Source organism: Coturnix japonica, chromosome Z, assembly GCF_001577835.2.
Source record: "Coturnix japonica isolate 7356 chromosome Z, Coturnix japonica 2.1, whole genome shotgun sequence".
Taxonomy (NCBI): Eukaryota; Metazoa; Chordata; class Aves; order Galliformes; family Phasianidae; genus Coturnix; species Coturnix japonica.
The window spans coordinates 22,054,990-22,074,991 of NC_029547.1; the positions used below are offsets into that span (position 1 = coordinate 22,054,990).

At 39.7% G+C, this 20,002-nt stretch overlaps 1 protein-coding gene across 1 annotated transcript in view; it reads left to right on the forward strand.

Moving 5' to 3' along the window:
• Positions 1–9,947: 9,947 nt before the first annotated feature.
• The window catches only part of FAM169A (family with sequence similarity 169 member A), a 45,386-nt gene continuing 35,331 nt past the window's right edge, over positions 9,948–20,002 (forward strand). The window contains exons 1-2 of the mRNA XM_015848864.2: positions 9,948–10,030; positions 11,450–11,582. Of these exons, the coding sequence (XP_015704350.2) occupies positions 9,948–10,030; positions 11,450–11,582 (216 nt within the window). The remainder of the gene's footprint in view (positions 10,031–11,449; positions 11,583–20,002) is intronic.

Consider the following 20,002-nt stretch of genomic DNA (forward strand, 5'->3'; position numbering starts at 1 on the left):
AACCATATTTTTTAGATGAAGCCTCTGGCAAACTTTATCACAGCAGTGCTCTATCACACAAACATTACCGTACTAAGACATACAGACCTCTTCAGTGTTGACAGATAGCCAGTTAATTGTTAAGTCTGTGGGGACAGTTTGAATAATACAGTTGGAAGTGTTATACTTGGCAATTTGGAGGATTTTACTGTTGAAATCTAGGGTTGCTTGCATTGTCCTTGGTGGCTATTTTATTATGCCTTTTGTGGTTTTGTGGCTTCTGTTGAATGCTAGTTGAACACACACTCAGCTGTCTACTAAGAAGTAATTTCACTAGTGGTAAAATGAAGTGCTATAGCCTTTTCTTTTGCAAATAACTTAGTATTTTTGCTTAACTCTTTACTTGGAGATGATTTCATTACATCACCAGCAACACCCAGTGCTTGAGAGTTTACTGAATCTTGTTCTGTACAGACAAAACCAAGATTCAAGGTAGAGCAGCTGGCTGCTGTAACAGGGCAGGATGCTCTGCTTTGTTAGTTTTAATGCTTCAACCAAGCCGTGTTTCATGTCTCATAGGTCTGCATGTGGGTGTTTTAGGGGGTTCACAGGTATTGACATGACCCATGGAGAAAACAGAAAATCCATCTGTGTATTACATCCTATTATTACAACACTGTTAACAATTTTGCTTCTTCTCAAAGAGGTGAGAGTAGTGTGTAATTTACAACCTAATTTTTTGCCATGAGTCACTGCCAGTGAGTGGATAGCAACTCATTTGGGATCTCAGCTCATATTCCAATACTGTCTTATTCCTGTTTCTCATTCTGCTTATTCTTTGAATCTCAGGCTGACCCTTTCCCAGGATAATTCCATCTCCACTGTATTCTCTTACATCTCTCCCCCAAAATGTTACACTATCGAGGTCAAATAAAGAAACTGCAACTAAACTATCATTTGTTTTCTTTCACGAAAGGGAGGAACTTCTTCAACAGAATAACGTTTCAGTCAAGGTTATCCTTATACTTTTTCCCCTTAGTCAAAACATCTGTCTTTGGCTAAAACTAAACACACAGTATATCCAATTTCAACCAAGAAGTACCCTTCGCATTCCACTAGTGGAAAACAAATTTTTGCTTTTTACAACAAACAGATATGCAGTGGAATAGGCATGGAATTCAGGCAGCTTCTGGTACAGGAATGTAGTTTTACACTGGCAAGCAGCTAAGCATCACACAGCTACCCACAGTTTCGTTGTAGGTGAAACACAAGCACTTTAAAAGACGTGTACCATGTGCTATGCCCAAAGTCTTTCTAGATATGGTTGCCTTTTTGTTTTGAGGAGACTAAATGTACAGTCAGAAACATAAAGTTAGTAAGTAAATAATTGTCTTTATTATAAAAAATGTTCTTATTGTTAAAAGAAAACAAACAACAAAACAAATAGCCCACAAACAAAAGAGATAAATTGCTGTAATTGCTGCAGAGGTGTTGTTAAGTAGCAGAAAGTGGACTGTGTGATCTCTGTGCCCTGCTACCTAGAGGACAGAACTTTCCCTTGGTCTGTGTCTGCTCAGCATGTCTTCCTGTGGAATTTGTCATTCTGCTGTTTCCTGTCAGCTGAGTGTCCTTCTCAGGCTTAGAGAAGACTGACATGGATACAGTAGTGGCTTAAACATGTATCAAAATATTCAGAGAGCTAACAAGTGTTACCATGTGTTGCCTGTTATTGGTAGCCTTTTCCATCATTTTTCATTAGTGACTACTAAGATGGTCTCTTCTCAATTATAGAAACAATTATAGACCTTTCAGAGTGAGCAATGCATGGGCAGAAATACATTAGAGATTAGTAGATGATGTGCAAGCAGAAGAGTGTGATGAGTGATGCTGACCAATTAGGGCTCTAAATTCTCTCAGCTTTACTAATCCTCTTATGCAGTAGGTACTGCTTGTTTGCTTTGAGCTGGGAAAGGTAGAGAGAAAAGCAGAATGAGTGTGAAAGCTATGTCTTTCTGAAAGGACTATTGTAGTAAGCAATAAGGAAAGGTGTTTTACCAGAGTGAACTGAGTGCTGCACATATAGGACCTCTCCCTAGAGCTCCCTTCTTTCTCCAATTAGTGGACTGGGACAGGAGGTGACTACTCTTCAAACTACTGCAAAACATAACTGTCTCAGTGATATATGGAAAACAAGATTGCTTCTTGAGTAACGAAAGGCAGACCCAGAGGAAGGTGCTTTCTTTAACAGATGTCCAAGCACCTGGGCAATCCTGGTGGTGTAAATGATAAACAGTGCTTTATACTTCATGGCTGTCCCACAGACTGCAAAGCCACAAGGCTGCCAAGTGAAAAACGTGAACTAATCATGCCCTTATATTCATAGTGCCTACTGAGTTGGGAAACGAGCAATCACTCTGGTACTTTTAATTTGTCTTTCCCTCTGTACATCATTAGTTATATTGTATTACGCTTCCATGGCAAGGTTTTGGCAGCAGAAGCCTCCAGGAGTGGCCTCTGTGAGCAGATACCAGCACTGTCCCATGTCAGATCAGAGCCAGCTCCATCAGGGCTGCTGCCAGAGTTCAGCCATGAGTGACCTCTCTCTCTGGGAGAGAGTGGTTGAGAAAGGAGAAATCTGCTGTGCAGCAGCAAGAGAGGAGTAAGATATGTGAGAGTAGCAGCCTGCAGACCTCAAGGTCAGTGCAGGAGGAGGGCAGGAGGTGCTCCATGTGTGGAGCAGCAGCTCTCTACAGTTCTAGACAGGCCCAAGTGCTGCTTACTTCATAGAAAAGCAATATTCTACCTCAATGTCTTTGATACTTTGAATAACTGTTATCTGAAAATTGTGTATAAATATGTGAATTGTGATATTTTAAATGTCACGGAGAAGTCTGTAAGCATTCACTTCTATGCTCACTCAGAATTTTCTCAGTCTAACACAGTTACTGCACTCTTTGTACCTGTAGTCTCCATGGAAATAAGTAGGAGGCATTACTTTTGGAGTTATCTAACAGTATCAATCCCCCTACCACTGTATTAGTCCACCCAAAGCACCATCCATCTGGTCTTGAACATTACTGCTGCCCATGTCTTTAACAAAGGTGTTCATTAGTACCTGTCCCAGTACTGACCCCTGAGGAACACCACTCTTTGAGTGCCAGTTTTGAGTCATTCATCCATCCATCAAACTCACATCACTCCAATTCAGAGACAAGGATGTCATGTTGGACAGTGTCAAATGCTTTGTACAAGTCCAGCTGGATGATGTAAGTTGCTTTTCCTTTACCTATCAGTGCTGCAGCCCCATCATAGAACACTATCAAATTTTGCAAGCACAATTTGCTCTTTAGTGAAGCCATGTTAACTGCCACCAGCCACCTGTTCTTAATGTACCTTAGCATATTTTCCAGGAATGTCTGCTCCATGTTCTCAGTGGGCACAGAGGAAAGGCTGACTGGCTTGCAGTTCTCCAGTATTTTCTTTCTTTCCCTTTTTAAAAACAAAGGTTGTATTTCCACTATACCAGTCACCAAAAAAGAGCATCAGACTGTGATTACACAAATTAATGTGACTGCGTTCAGGAGGGTGAAATAACAATGGGAAATTTGAGCTCTTTTTCATATGCTTATGTTTAATATGTCCGAATATCCTGATTTCACATTGCACAGAAAATGTATGCTGGTACGGAGACCTTTCTGTTCCAAACCCTCACTTTACATACCCCACCAAGGACCATTCTTTCCCTCAGTGTAAGGAGTGTCAGTTCACAAATGTGAACTTCAGTAATTTGAAACACTGATAACTTTGAGGAGGGTCAGGTAAGTAAATTATGCTTTCATATTGATTATCACACTGCAAGTAAGGTTACATTCCAGTGCTTCTGGCCATTTTTTGGGAGCCCAAATGAACTCAGAAATGATCAAAGAAGGACTGTAATCAATGAAACTATGTACAAGCACTCTGTCTTCAAAAGCCACAGTTTAGATCCAGTTTTGCCATACTGAAGACAACTTAACTATTATCTTCTATCTGTGAATACCAATTAACATAACACTAATCTACTTTAAGAGACCATGTGTGGACGTGAAGATACACAAGGGTAATATTTTGTAATAACACTTACACTTCATCTTCTGAATTTGACAATTAATTTTGATTTTGAGAATTAATTTTCATTAACACTTAACTTTGTGGCTTAAATTTAAAGGTATGACAGAGTTTGTCATTTACAAACTGGTAGAGATTGTTTTGTAACAGACTTTATCCTAGTTAAGATACCAGTAACTATCTTCTCTAGTCAGTCTCTTTAGACAGCCCACTTGACTTTAACATGAGCACTAGATGTAGTATTGAATATAAAACTTTTAGCTAGTACTTTACAGCTGCATTCATATAGCATCTCAGAAACCTTAGACAAATATAAATGTAGAAATAAACCTCTCTCTCTTTTTCTTTTTTTTTTTTCTTTCAATCTTTATGAAAGTTTTGTAGATGTTCCCATAACTTTTTTTGGGGGAAAAAAAGCTTTTGTTTTGTCCTAAATAGCTGCTTATGGTCACAATGGCTTGGTCTCCCAGCTCCAGCAGCAGATGGATGTTGTACATTCATTCCACTGTTTATCAGTTCACAGAAGTATCAGGACAGCTTGCTCCTCATTTGTTGTAGCATCTAAGGGGTGCTGTAAGTGGGGAAATCATCCCTCGATCTAGTGAGTGGAGTCTTAATTGCAGTGGAACTAGGACAGCACTTCAATTACAGCATGACTGGCTGAGGTAAAATGAGGATATTTTCCTCAGATCATCCTGGGCCTTTTGAAATAATTAGATACTTGGATGCCAATACTTCATTATTGCATTGTGGGTTGCTTCACAATTGCACTGTTCAAACTACAGCAATTCTTTTTGATCCCAAGTATGACCCAATAAGTTTATACAAATACAAATTTTCTAGCTTTTATTTTAACCCTTTCTGGAATTGTCAGAGCCTTTGGGAGATACAAGACATTAAGAATTATTTCTTCTCATTAAAAATTCCATATTTGGACGTTTTTTTCCTGGAAAGCAATGAAAAGCTGACTTCTCTCCCAGTCAAAATGTGCTTAGAATGAGACAATAGCTCATTACTATAAATAAATTACAAATTCTTTGTTTGTAATAAAATAAAAACACTGCTCACTAGATGTCAAAAATTTGTAATGGAAAGAATACATCTAATAGCCTTATAAAAGTGAATGCAGTGTAGCTCCACATTCCCATATCCAATCAGGAGCAATACTGAGCATACCATTCCCACAGGCACACATGCAGACAATACACATACACACAGAGCTGGTCTCACAGGTGAATACATGGAAGACATCACAGAGGCAAACACTAATCACACCAATAGCCTCATCCTGTTTCCCCCTGTACAAAGCAGCTTAATAATGAATTTTCTGCTTCTAGATGTCTGTCCAGCTGGACCTGTGTGGGGAACCACAACTCAGAAGACAGCGACTACTGACAGCTTCACAGGCTGCCATGTGGGAGCACAAAGAAAGAAGAGCATGGGTTCATGGGGGTTGTCTGTGGCAGTAAGGAATGTGACTTAGTGATGGACTTGGTAAGTCAGGCTGAAGGCTGGACTTTATCTAGAAGGTCTTTTCTACTCTAGATGATTCAATGATACTCTGGCTGATCAATATGAAGATTTGCTGGTGGGAAACATATCTCTACATATAAACAAAATCTGAGTTCCTCCAGTAAGTGGCCAAGACTCTCAATTAGCTGTTCCTAATTCCTAGACCTGGTCCTGCAGGAATGTATGCAAGTACTTGATTACATGCTGTTACCCACTGTAAACAATAAAAAGATCTCTAAAAACAGACAGTAAATCTTTAACTGCCCCTAGCAATCAAGGAAGTTGATTTTCTTTGGCTTACCATGAATATTGACTACAGAACAAATATCCTTAGGAATTACCCTAAAGATATCATGAATTTCCTCATCCTCTTGAATATTTGATTTTAGAGGTTAAAAATCTCAGTCTGATATTTGGAAATGTAAAGATGTGTAATTCAAAGAGCGCAAACATGAAGATCAGTTTGAGATTGGAATTTAAGTTGTCACTTTCAGAACTGTGTCACTGAACAAACAGACTCTGCCTGCCTGTGAGATGTGCTTCTCAGAAAACTGTGTTGGGTACCTCAGGACAACACATCTATGATTGTGCTTCAGACACTTCCAGACTGTTATGTGCAAATGGCTTGCAAAAGTGTCACCAGTAACACAGTGCCAAAAGCACCTGCTCTGCATTTGGGGAAAAGGTTCTTATAAACTATTGAATGATTCCTATAAGCAGAAGATATAGCAGCAGCAGAGAGGACTTCAGACAAAGCAAACATCAGTAAACCTTGAAGATGGAAGGGAGCAGCTCTTTGAGTGCAATGATAAAAGGAACAAGCACCTGAGGAGGAGGAAGAATAGCGTGTGAAATAATACAGTACCACAGACACAACCAAAAATGACTCTTGGACACCTTCCAGGATGATCTATTCCACCAGCCTTGACTGCTAGGATGCCTGGCATGAATTACCCTTCCAAGTGGTCTAGTCTCCACAGTAATGTTAGTTAAAAGGCCAATTATGACAAAAGATATAGAAGAGATTAAAGTGTAAAGTGCCTAATTTTTAATAATAAAATTTTAATACTAAAATTATTAATATGAATAATTATTTAAAATAAAATTTAAAATACATTCAGTATTTATGAGATAGATAATTGTGATGAAAAATCATGATTAATTTTAACTATATATATATATATATATATATACACATGGAATAATTGAAAACCAAACAGAATAATATTAAGAGAGACTGAAGACAATTTTTGCAGCATACACTGACACAGTTTCTGACCTGTTAGCTTTACATTCCAGGATGGAAAAGATAAGATCCAAAAAGAACACCAGTTTTCAACAAGAGGAAAAAACAGGAGGTCGAAAGCTGTAAACTCTGTCCTGCTTGGCTGCCAAAAAATTACTGGGATAAAATCTTATACAACTTCTTACTAAACAGCCAGTGATAAAGAATTACACAGTCAGGATTTGTCAGGTACTATAAAACTAATTCTTCTTTGGCAGGATGACTGCATAGTAGGTAAAGAGGAAATGCTTGAAGAGATATATTTTTTTCCAGTTTAAAAGGACCTGCAAAAGTTGCAAATCATTGTAGATACATATTTTGTATGAAATCTGAACAGCGTATCCACACCTGGTAGAAAAACTCCATACAGAGAATGTTTATTCATTATCTATAAGGAAAGGGACTTAAACTGGGGCTCTTGAGAGAACTGCCTTACCTCCAGCTGTATTCCTTTTTGTTTTAATGCTAACTTTTATGATGCAGTACACAGTATAATTATTGTATTTGTGGGTGACACCTCAGTGGGAGAAAATCAAAGAACTCAAAGGGAGCTGTGCAAGTTGGAGAAGTTGCACTGAATATAACTTTAATGTTTTTAAGAAAAAAAAAAAAAAGCTAAAAATAGTAGAAACACTTTATTTGAAAAGAGTAATAAGAGATACATCTATAACACAGAGACTAGCAGGGCACGTAGCAGTTCTTAGAACTGATACTGAGTTTAATACTACATCACAAGTTGAATGTGGATCAGTAGAGAACATCACTGACAGAGAAGCAATTCTCTTCAAAAGACCACAGGGTAATGCAGGTTGGTCCTCAGGAGGTTGTTAGTCCTCCTTTCTCCTCAACACACATCTACCTGTGAGGTCAGCTGAGGCTGTGCTGGACCTTATACAGTCTGCTAATGAAAATCTTCAATCACAGAGGCTGCACAGACTCTCTGATAAACCTGTTCTGAAGTTTGACTGTTTTCATCATGGAAATGTGCTTTTTTTATGGCCAGCCATAATCTCTCTTATTTCAAATTTCAAAAGGATGTATGAATAGAAGTAATGATGACTATGGGCATTACTTTGGTCTACTCAGGCCGGTGGAATCACAGTCCTCCAGCTCATAGCTTTTCTAATATTTTTTCCAGTTTGGTTTACTTCACTTTAAAAGTGACAAGCTGTTGTGTTGAGAGAACAAGAAAGGAAGAAAAAGGGAATGGAAACATCATCTCTGTGACAAGCATGAAAGCATAGGGTGGTTAGTGAGAATGATTTACAGCACTGCATGTGAAAATGTTCTTAGGCTGGAAGGGAACAATCATGTTCACGGATACAGTGACAAGGGACAAGCAGTAATTGATATTGATACATAATCTGGTTAAACACCAAATAAAGGTTTGGGGTATTTCTGTTTGTTTTTAATACAGGGCTAATTTTGTGGATTCCTCTTCATTGGAAGTTAAATATCTGACAAAGTTGTGTACAGGATCCCTCAGTATGAAGGGATGGACTGGGAATCCTTCTGGTTCTACATTTCTCAGAGAAGACTTGCTGCTATTAGATGGAGTTAAAGTTGTAAAAATCATGCTAGATTGTCAACAGCCTCTCTACCCTCCTTATATTCCCACAAAGGACTTATGCTTGTCTCTCTGACCTTATCACTCTCTGTCCAGTTTGAGAGCTGTGGATATCTTCTTCATGCCCACTGGTTATCTTCTAGGCCAAATAATTCTTTGTTGTGACTTTCCCACCTGCAAAACAATCTTTCCTACCCGCTGTGATCTACAGCAAATTGTTCAGCTGGAATAATTGTTCTCAGTGTTTTCTGCATTGCAGACCTCTGTTTTGTAATGTATATTTAGTGTAAAATTAACCCTAGGACAGAATACTTGTTTTGCATAATTTTCTTTCAGAAGTGGTCAGAAACCCACAGGGATGCATATCCACATGTTAAAATCTCTGTGTTAGACCAGTGAAAAGATAAGGCAGTAAGAACTTTTAACCTGCAAAAATTGCTCTCTTGTAATTTGCTTATACTCATCATTGTGGAAAGTTGTTCTCATAGATAGCTTTGATTTGTGAATTAAAAGTGTAAGCTAACACTGTTAATTTCTTCACACTACCTTGTTCTTGTCATGACACACTACACACTAAGATAACTACACACTAAGATAACTCCAGTTTGATAACAGCAACCTTTTCTATTCTTTTCTATTTAAGTAATGTCTTGCAAATGTAGTGCACTTTAACCAAAAACTTTGTCTTCTATGTCTTTCCTCTCTTTCTTCCCATGTGTGCCCTATAAAGACCCAACCTAACACTCCAAGTCTGCAGCTAGCCAACACATGGCTGAATTTTTCTGCATTGAGTGAATGGGGTTGCTGCAATGTTTCATCTCATGCCAGTAAAGCTGTGAAGCCTTGAGAACAGCAGGAGTAGTAAGTCATGGGGCCAGCAAGAGATCAGAGGCCACAGGGACAGGTTTCTAATTAACTGCATAGCAAGGGCATTGTACAGGGAAATGGGAGCAGGGGAATTTCATCCTGCAGAGGCCATTCTACTGATTGCAGGCAGTGCTAGTGCTGGAGGATGTGGAGGGTTAAACAGTGAAGAATCTGCATATCTGAGCAAGAAGATTTAGGCAGTTTTAGAGCTGTATAGAGTTGCTTTTTGTCATTTGCAAACCCTCTTGGGTTGATCTGTGATCAACTTCTAAATCAAACTTTTCCCCATGGCATTTCCAAACATGCTGACAGTTCTCTGAGTTACTAATGCCTTTTTGTAATGAAGAGTAGAACTGATGTGGTTAAAGGCTGCACACTGCGCACACCAGTACATCTACCTGCATGGACAACGCGCCTCTGACTGCAATATCTGCATGGTGCAAGAGGTCTACATGTGGCTCACAATGCAGTTCTACCTGTATGAGGTAAAAAAGGTAAACAGCTATGTGAAACAGTGCCAGAATGTAAGAAGAAGGAACAACAAAAAAATTCTTACGAGATGTTGAAATGCAAAATTTTGTTAATGAGCCATTTGGATAAATTAAGTAACTCACAAATGGAGTTGCTGAGATGACATACATCACTTACTGGAGTGAATGTGGCCCTGCAAAGGATGTCAAGGCTGCATTTGACCTTAATGTGGAGACTCACAGGTAAGTTAAAAAGGAGATGAAGGAAGATGAACTGGATAGAGCTGTTTAAAGTGCTCTTAAAGACTCTGTCAATAAAAGGAGTTACAAGATGCACATTTCTTTCCTTTCACCTTTTTTTTTTTTTTTTTTTTTTCTCTACATGTATTATCATAACACCCCTACTTTTAAGATTTCCCTTTCCTAAAAGTGAAAAGATAGAAACACAGCAAGATGGTCAGTGGCTGTGATTTTATGTTGTGTGTACTTGGTTTGTTTTGCCTGGGTCTTGTTACATAAATCTTGCAAGATTGTCCTTTTATTCCACATAGTTTAGGCTGATTCATTAGTGATGAACTAACAAGCCCTTCTTGGCTGATGAATCTTGCTGGCCTATCTTTGCACTCTGACATGCTTGCAGTCACCAAACCTTCCCAAGTGACATTTGCCACCAGTCCTTTAAATGTCAGACCCTTTCTTTGGTACTGTTAGATCCCTGATTTTCACTAGTGATCAAGGATCACTAGCTATAACATCTGCTAACAACTACATTTCAGTTGTATCACATGACCCCGCAAGGCTTAGAAAGCATCAGTTGTTCTATGAGACATCATAGATCAGGTTAAAGAGAAAGAAGGAAGTGGGCATTCCTTTGTGCATTTTGCATAGAGACAAAAGAGAGGAAAGAAATAATAGCAAGAAGAAATAAATGAAATGCAGATCTATTTCTAAACATTGGTGGAGGTGACATGTGAGGGCAATTGTTTATCGCATGATGTCTTCTTTCTCTTCCCATATGATTTTTAATAGCATATCCATATCCTAAGCAAGTAAGGTGGGAAATATTTTGTTACATCACGCATTGCTAAGGTTTCCTTTGCAATAATACACTACCAGATGAGTGTGCGAAGAGATGGATGAAGAATTTTTCATCCAAAAGGATTGGAATTTTATCTTGAAAGAAAAACAAAACAAAATACAAAAAAGGCACGATGCAGGGTAAAATTGTTGTTTTGTGTTATTGTGTTATGCTATTATTTATGACACATCACTGCAAAACGATCACCGCTGTGTAACACTGTGTAAAATGTTTTTCTGCCCTTCTTCGGCCAGGAAGGGCAAAATACAACAAGTACTAATTTAGGAGGGAGAAAATTCAGGAGACCCTGCTCCACCTGCACGGGCAGGAGTCACCTCTGCACTCGCAATTCGCACTGAAGTGCGATTTCTCCGCTCTCCGGCCCCGCTCGCCCCGACTCCGGGCCTCGGCTCTTGCAGCCCGGGGCGGCGCCATCCTCCTTTGTGCTCCGTGTCCCCGCGGAGGCAGCAGCCGTGGGATGGAGCAGGTACGCCGGAAGCCGCCATGGGCAGGCCAACAGCGCCTCGGGGCGTAGCAGCGGGAGTGCGTCACGACGAGGGGCGGGGAGCTGCGGAGGGATGATAACAGCGCCGGGCAGCAGGAGCCGGGTGCGCAGGAGGTGAGCCGGCGGGCGCTGAGAAGGAGCTGCTGTACCCGGTCATCTCCGAGCCGCGTTGTCGTCTCCTCCTGCCCCGCGGAAGGCCGCCTGGGGCTGAGGTAAGGCTGCTCCTGAACGGCCGATCTGCGGGAGCCCACCGCAATGCGTGGGCCTGCCTGGGGGGGGGTGGGTGGGTGGGTGGGCGCGCTCGGAGGCCGGGGGCGTCGCGAGAGGCCCGGTCCGGTCCTGCCCTGCGGGACGTGCGGCCCGCCGGGGGCAGGTGGGCGGGCAGCAGGGCCCGGCTCCAGGTGTCCGCCGGACCCGGCCGCCTTCCAGGGCTGTGGGGAGGTGGGGGCCGAGGCCCGAGAGGGGGCGGGGGAGGCTCAGCCGCCCGTCGGATGCGCGGTGTGGATCCGCCGGGCTCTCCCCTCCGCGGGGCCGGGTGCCCCTCGTCTCGGCCCGGCTGAGCCCCGCGGAGGGCGAGCCGCCCGCTGCCAAGTTCTGGGCGAGTTGTGAGGAAAGCGGCTTCGTTTCTTGTAGCCCGGGCCGGTCTGCGTTGGGTAGAGCCAGCCATCTTTTGTGGAAGACATCTATTGTACCGCTGCTATTTGCATATTTAGGCACGTTTGTATGTGAGCTCTGCTATCTGTGGAGGTCTGTTACTTGCGTGTGTTGGGATATGAAAATGACCGTGTTACAATAGATGCCTTCCACAAAAGATGGCTGTGTCTGTGTGTGTGTGAATTACGTGTGGGGATGCACATGCATGCCCTCCCTTTTTATACACGTGATATGTGGGTTTTAAGCATTTTATTTTAAGGTAGAGTCAATTCTTCCATTGTAAAATAAGGGGAAGCATCCTGCACAAGGTGTTTGGTATAGCATTGCCATCCTGTTTGTGGAGTCTTAAATCCAGCCTGAGAAAGTGGGTTATTCTGGGAGCTTGGGTTAGAGCAAAGGGTTTTATGTCCATTAAAGGAAAACAGAATGCATCAACCTTCTGGTTTTATATCTGAGCTAATGTCCTAGTTAGAGAACAAAGTAAGAGTAATCTCTGGGTGGTCATTGGCTGTAGTGTTTGTATTACTAAAAACGAGGAATTTGAAATGCCTGCCTGTCATTTGGAGATGCAGTCCAGTGATGTTTGGTTCCATATTCACAGAATCATTAAGGTTGGGAAAGACTACTAAGGTTATCTGGTCCAACTACTAACCCATCCCCACCGTGCCTACAATCCACATCCCTCAGTACCACATCACCGTACTTCTTGAATGCCTCCAGGGACAGTGGCATTTCTCTAGACAGCCTGTGCCAGTGCCTCACCATTGTTTCTGCACAGTAATTTTTCCTAGTAACCAACCTGAACATTCCCTGGTGCAATGTGAAGACGTTCCTTCTCATCCTACTGTGTGTGTATGTGTACACAGTTTAGAAGAAGAAACTTTTTCTGCTTGTTATTCTGCTTGTTTGTGAGTGCTGGGCAGCACTATTGTACCTGTTCTTGTGTCTAACTTGATAGTTTTTAAAGGGAGTTAGCACAGTGTCATAAAATAGTAGTAGGTAGTAAAATTGGTGCTGTGTTGCTGGAAGTAATGCAGGAGGAGGCTGCTGCAGGTGATTGTGGTCACTTCTCTCATTCAAACTCTTCATGCATCTTCTGTCTGGTTTCTTTAACACAACAGCATCTTCCTTATTTGAAACCTGCCAGACTTGAAAATTGGTAATTTCTCACCTGTTGTCTTAAGAATGGTCAATAAGCAAGTGTTTCACTGGGGCACCTGTTTCTCTGTCTTGGTGCTTTGCTCTGTGAGGTTTAAGCTATACACGTTTTAAGTTCAGGTGTTCAGCCTCTTAATTCAACACCATTTTACAAACGAAAAGCCTGTTGGGACTCTTGAGATTTGTATTTCAGTTGCTTTGCTATCCTTCTTCCTCCAAGCTGGTCTTAGCATCTGCCACGTGTAGAAGTGGATATTTCAGTGTCATGTTCTGCTGATGTGAAAGATGGACGCTACTGTATTTTTTTCATTGAGATCTCCACAGCAGTGCACGATCAGGACACACAGTACCATGTTTTTGGTGTGTTTTATAATGTAACACTTCTACAGTGAGGCAGTATTCTGACAAATGATTTGTAAGAAAATATTCCTCATCTCATTCGTGTGCATGTCAACATAATGTCTCTTCATTAATTAAACATTTTTATGTCTATTAGTATTGCTAAGGTAACACAATTTAAAAGGGAAGATTTACCTTCATTACTTGCACAGACATCTTTTTTTCCACACAAACTGGTTTAAATAATTGTCTTATGTAGCTATTAGAGATCAGAATCTTAACCAGTACGCGGTAGTTGTAGCTCACTTGGGTGTTTAGGCTGATGTTCAATACTGTTTTTGTTTCTTATTTTAAAGTGAGAAAATAAATGCTTATATGAAATTCAGTAGTAGTAGAAAAACTCATTAGAGTAGAACAGCCCTTTACTTATGCTCTTAGGTATGAAGCTTGATTTCTTAATATCTCTAATTTGTACCATTCAATGAATATTGGGTACTTTTTTTAAACTAAACCAAGTGAACTTCAACTTTCCTCCCAAGCTTCTGTTTCTGGTGCTTCCTGTATAGACTAAGCAATCTTGAGTGCAAAAGCCTGCTTTAATATTGTTTCCCTTACTGCATTTTTTTTTTTTAAAGTATATGCTGTCAGGAGAGCTGTTACCTGTCATGCTAACAGTTATTTGTGGGTTTTTTTGTGTTTTTTTTAAATTTTTTTTTTTTAAATTTTTTTAGGGGAAAGCAGGTAGCTAAGTCAATGGAATGTGACAGCTTGTATTTATTTAGTCACTATAAATTTAGGTTGTGTTCAATGAGCCTGAGATTTCGAGAGCTCTTTGAAATTGCTCCTAAAATATGTAAAAATTCTTCCTCAAAAAAAGGCAAGGTTTCAAATCTTCCCTAAAAATCTCACTGAAACTTAGTCAGAATTATCAGAACTAACATCTCTTTCATTATTCAAAGTTAACTGGAAAGTCCTGTGTTCTAAATGATATATCTCCATATATTTAAGCAACTCCTTGAGTTGCAAATCTAAAAAGTTAGTTTTTTTTCCCCACAGAGTCACAGGGTTGGAAAGGACCTACAAGGACCCTCTAGTCCAACCATCTTCCCATTACCATTGCTACCACTAAACCATATCTCATGGCTCCTCATCCAAATGCTTCTTGAACACTGCCAGGGATGGTGACATATTACTGTGAGAAGTGGGAAATGCAGTGTGTTCCCAGAAGCATGTTATGTTCTTGGAAGTATGTTTGATGGAAGAAGGATGGAGATAAGGACAGGATGGCACGAAGGAAGAGGCTGTGTGTGCATTCCTTTCTGTATTACAGAATTCTTGTTGATGTAGACCTTCAGTCCTGCAGTAACTTGTTCACCAGTAGCTAGTGAATTCATGTTAACAAGTATTTGATATTACAGCTGCATCAGGCTGAACTGATTCAGGAACGGTTATGCACAGGCAGATACAGGGAATCAAAATGAACCAGCTGCAAGTATGAGACTGCTGGAAGCAAAGGCAAACAAATGCTTAGGAATGTGAACTATGTGGTGAGGAGTTTGCTGAATATTGGTTTTGATAGCAATAGGTATGGATAGTAGGGAAAAGTGGGTAATACTGTGCCCTGAGCTGATGATTGTTTGTTTGGTCTCACTGGAAAGCTTAGAGAAGAGGAACGCACGCAGTTGATGTCTAAACAGATTGCTGACGCTTTTGAGCAATGGAATAATACTGTTTTGATGTTTTAGCTTTCATTTTTTCTGGGAATAGGACTTCTATGTGAACAAGAAATACTGGACCTTACTCATTATTTTTACTGCTAGCTGGAACAGCTTAGATGATGTCTGTTTGCTAGCTTCTTAATCACACTGACATTAATTTGCATTTGTTTCTTGAATGCTTATTTTTCAGAGTACAAAGTTTACTCCTAATTTAATTTGTATATGTTGTTTTTCCATCCTTTTGAAGATGTTTGAAGATGTGATGAAAGCAAGCATATCAATAAATCCAGCTTAGAATTGGGATAGTCTGTCTGTGTGGTCTTTGTACAGGTGAGGAAGCGTAGGTGCTATTTTCCAGGGATGTATGAAAGTGCTTATTCCAGTCACTGTATTTGCAAGCATGTTGTCTACAGCCTGTGATGGTAACTTGACATCTCTCTTCATAAAATGATTGACCTCAGCTTGACATTCAGAAATGGCTTCTTGTCGTGTCTGTGGCTGAAAGTCCTGATTGCTAGCTTTGAACATTGTTCTTAGTGTCTATAATGTTCATGTCACCTGAATTTCATGCTATCCTTCTCTTGAGAAGTAGCTTTATTTACCTTGTCTTTCTAGTTGTCTTTGTCTTCTTCTGGTTTTCTTTAATCCCATGCAATTTTGGTAAGTGAGGTTCATTATTTTGTTTTGCATTGACAAGGCTACATCTATGTACAGCTGAAAGAACTTGCTGCTGTAGAGTGCACTGCAAGAAGCAGGTGGAAATTTGGAATTCATTCTTATCCAACGCTATATTCTTAGCTGTCTGTCACCTTCTGAATGTAGTAATAAGCAGATGTCCCTAACCATTATTATTTCTTGTCTGGGAATAGGGTAAAATCAAAGGTCTTAAGGTACAGTGAGATTTAAGTTCTTAGTGTTCCAAATGTGTTGTATTTAGTGTAGTGCCAATTTCCAGATTATGGTCCTCAATTTATAGTAAATGGGCCATGTGACTGTATACTCAGGCTATGAAAAGTCTCACTTCCACCTTGATCTGTGAGAAGGTTTTAGGGTTGATTGATGAGAACCTGTAGTTACAGCTGTTTGCATCAGATTTACCTGTCTCACATCCTGAAATTCTGCCTACTGTAGAGAGTTGCTGTTGTTTAGCTGATGAGCAGTAACTTTGACATGTGAAGCTGATCTGATTTACACAGCTTTGTTGTTTGCTCCACTTGGGACAGAAAAGAGTATAGCACAACCCAAAGTTTTCAAAATAAAAACGAATGCATTCATAGGATTTCTGCAGTACCATTCTCACCACTAGATCAACGGCGTTAGGTTTGGAAGCCTATCAGCTGAATAATTGTATTTGATATTTTTTCTAAATGTGGTCAAGAGAAGAGTTTGTTTCACTGGTCTCATTTCTGTATGTGATATAGCGTAAACCAGCAGAGTTGGATTAATAATAGCAATCAGTATACCAGTTTAAGGACCAATATATTAGTTTAGCAAAAGGAATCAGTGAGTGCTAGTTCTAAAACTTTCCAGTTTAGCTTTGCTTGGTATGTGAGCAGCCTTGTTTTTGTCAACGATTCTGCTTCACAGGAGCACTGGAGTCACAGTAGACTACTTTTATCTTTGCATCCACCAGGTGCAAGGACTTTTTCCTTGGATTTCACATATATTGTTTTGGTTTATGGTGTAACAAGATAGGAGGCTGCTCATTGTGTCTTAACAAGCAATGGAAATATGATAAACTGGGGAAAACCAGCTGAAGGTTGACCAAAAGTTTCTGTGATTAAGCTGAAGGAGAAATAAAGGGGAGGGAGCAGGTGGTCTGAGACTACCTCAGATGCAGTCATGTGTGCCCAGGAGATTGGTATATATTAATGAGTTCTTGGAAAAGACTGAACATGTATGCCAGTGTATTGGATATGCCAGTCTTTACTGTTTAAATGTGGAACTTGAGAGCACATAGTTGATTTATCAAGTCACCTGGTGTATATCATGAGGAATAAAGGAATGTTGGCTTTCGAACAGCACATTGGATTTAGAATGTTTTCTTCCTGGATTTTGGATGACACTTCCAAAATGGAGGGATGTTAGATGGAGTGTGGCAAGTTAGCAAGAAATGTGGATGCCACATGGGAGTAGGAGGCGATCTTCTGATAGTAAGAGGCAAATAAAATTGAAAAAAAATAGAGAAATATATATATTTTTTGACTTATTATTATACAGAGGCACATCTTCTGTAAGAGGTACCTGGAGAAGCAGGAGGGACATGGGATTGTGAAGGGTGAGCAGTGCAGAGGAAGGCTGGATGCTGATTTACAAGTGCTGAGCTGTAGGAAGGCTGTTCTTTAAAAACAGAAGCTATGCCGTATGAGGTGCAGAAATAAAATAAGAACTGGGGGTGGAGCTGGAGAGCTGCAGAACAGCAGCTTCAAAGTGCTGAAGAGTGGAAGAGAGAAAGAGGAGTGACTGGGAAGGAGGCTCATGAGTCGTTTTGTGAGGAGGTGTTTTTTTTTAAAGCACTACACAGGTTTGTCTTGTAGAGAGGAAGTTGCATAGGAAGAATGAGCGCTGCACACCATAGATTGTATGCATGTCCAAGAGATGAAGATCTATGAAGTAAAAATCCTGCTTAGCCCCACTGTTCTGTCTTACTGATGTTAATGATCTTCAAGCAAAACTGGAATGGATTTAATTCTGTGCATGGTTGGGGGTGGATAAGAAATGCATGAAAGATTTCTATAAGAAACCTCAGCTTTGTTAGTTGTGGCTCTTTGAAGTTGACTCAAACACAGAATTTGAACATAGGAAGGAAAGTGTGCCCGAAAAATACTTTTGTGTATCAATTTCTGCAAACTGTATATTGAATAAAGTGATTTTCAAGAAACCAAGTGATGATCTCATTGAATGTTCAAGAAAAATAAATAGCAGGTTAGTATTTTGTATACTGAAGCACTTAGTCTTTGATTAAATCAAATGCCTAATTTTAATTACTTGAGGGAAACATCAATAGTGTTAGACCGGTGCTTAATCAAGCATCTGCTTAAGAACCTTACCTAGCTGTGGTAGGTTTTAATGTATAGTTGCATAACTGAGTCTCATGATTCTGTCCTGTGGTATTTTTGATGACTGATAAGAATTCAGTCCTGTTTTCATTAAGCTGTAGAACTTTTGAAGCTGATATTGGCGACCATGTTTATTGTAAGAGAATCTGTCATTTAATTAAAGGCACTTTTAAAATATTATTGTTTATATATTTTACCACGTATATATTTTACCTGTTATATATTTTATCTGGTTCTGCAGAAGAAGATTTTAGCAACATTTTAGTCTTCCTAGCTACCAAATTTTAATTTTTTCACTATATTTTAGAGCATTCTTAATAAGTATAATTGCAGAAATGCTTTCTTTAAAAAAAGATTGTGTTATGCTGAAATTAATGTACTTCCCTCTTTCTTTTAAAGGAAAAACAAGTCATATGCCAGTACTTTTAAGTGTGGAAGACCTCTTTTTTTTCATTAGTCAGTGTTTAATTCCACAAGATACTGTATGACCCCAGACAAATAAACCTTTCAACCACAGTTCATGCTAACCTCAACTGAAGTCATTATATAGCAGAATTGGAAAGTAGATCCTTTATGTGGATCTCCTAGTTCTGTGCTATACAAGTAAATTAAAATACATTATGATGGCTAAATAGCAAACGGCGAAGACTGATGGTATTTATTTACATTCAAATGAACTGCTTTGGTTTGTCTGTGATAGAAAACAGGAGCTGCGTAAGCTGCTTCCAGCAGATTATGGATTTTGTAGTTGACACAGTAATCCAGGCTGCTTGGTGAATGCTGACAGCAGTTTTTAAATCACTGTCCTGTGCTTCCATAAGAGGTGTTGTTGTTGGTTGGGTCTTTGTAAGGTTGGAATGTTGTTATTTAGTGTTTACTAGGGTGTCCTATTAAATATTTTTCCTTCTACTTGGGAAAACAAAGCTCTGCAAACCAGGGCAAATTTATCTGTGTTGTCAGGAAATTGTATTTAAAATTGACAAGAGAGTTTTCTCTAAATGTTGAACAAAACCCATGCAGCAGGGAATGGTATTTATGCACATTAGTGGTATGGTGCAGATGATGATTTGAAACATGCTTCAGGAACATACAAAACCAAACTCCTTGTATTGAAATCCAAGGAAACTTCCCATCAGATGTGTTACTGTTTAAGTGGAGATGGCTGACATTGTCTGTTCAGTGTGGCAGATCAAGTAGCATATTGTTAATTCCTCAAGCCAGTAAGATTTTTTTCAAGATGTCCTAATTTATATCCTGTTGCTTAAAAAGCATCATCTTTTTCCTGAAACGTTGTCTCCTTGCCTCAGTCTTTATATGTTACATTGCAAATTAAAATGATCAGTTTTAAGAATTGGAGGTAATTATAAAATATGAAAGGCGTGTTACAATAGTGACCTAAATTAGTAGTTGTTCAGACATCTCCTGTGTACTTCAAACTGCAGGGTTAGTAATAAGCAAGACAGATAATTGGTCATTTAAATCTGTATGGAGTGTACCTTAGCGTAAGTTTAAAAATTCAGTTTTTGTATTACAAGTGGATGAATAACCTTTTAACCTGATCTTTTCAGACTCTGTTGGGATGGAAGTGAGTGGAAAGTCCAAATGTACAACATATTACAAACACCTCCTCACTCATCTTTAAAGTAAATGATACTGAACAAAAAAGAAGCAGAAGTGATGGAAAGATTTTGTGTACATTACTGT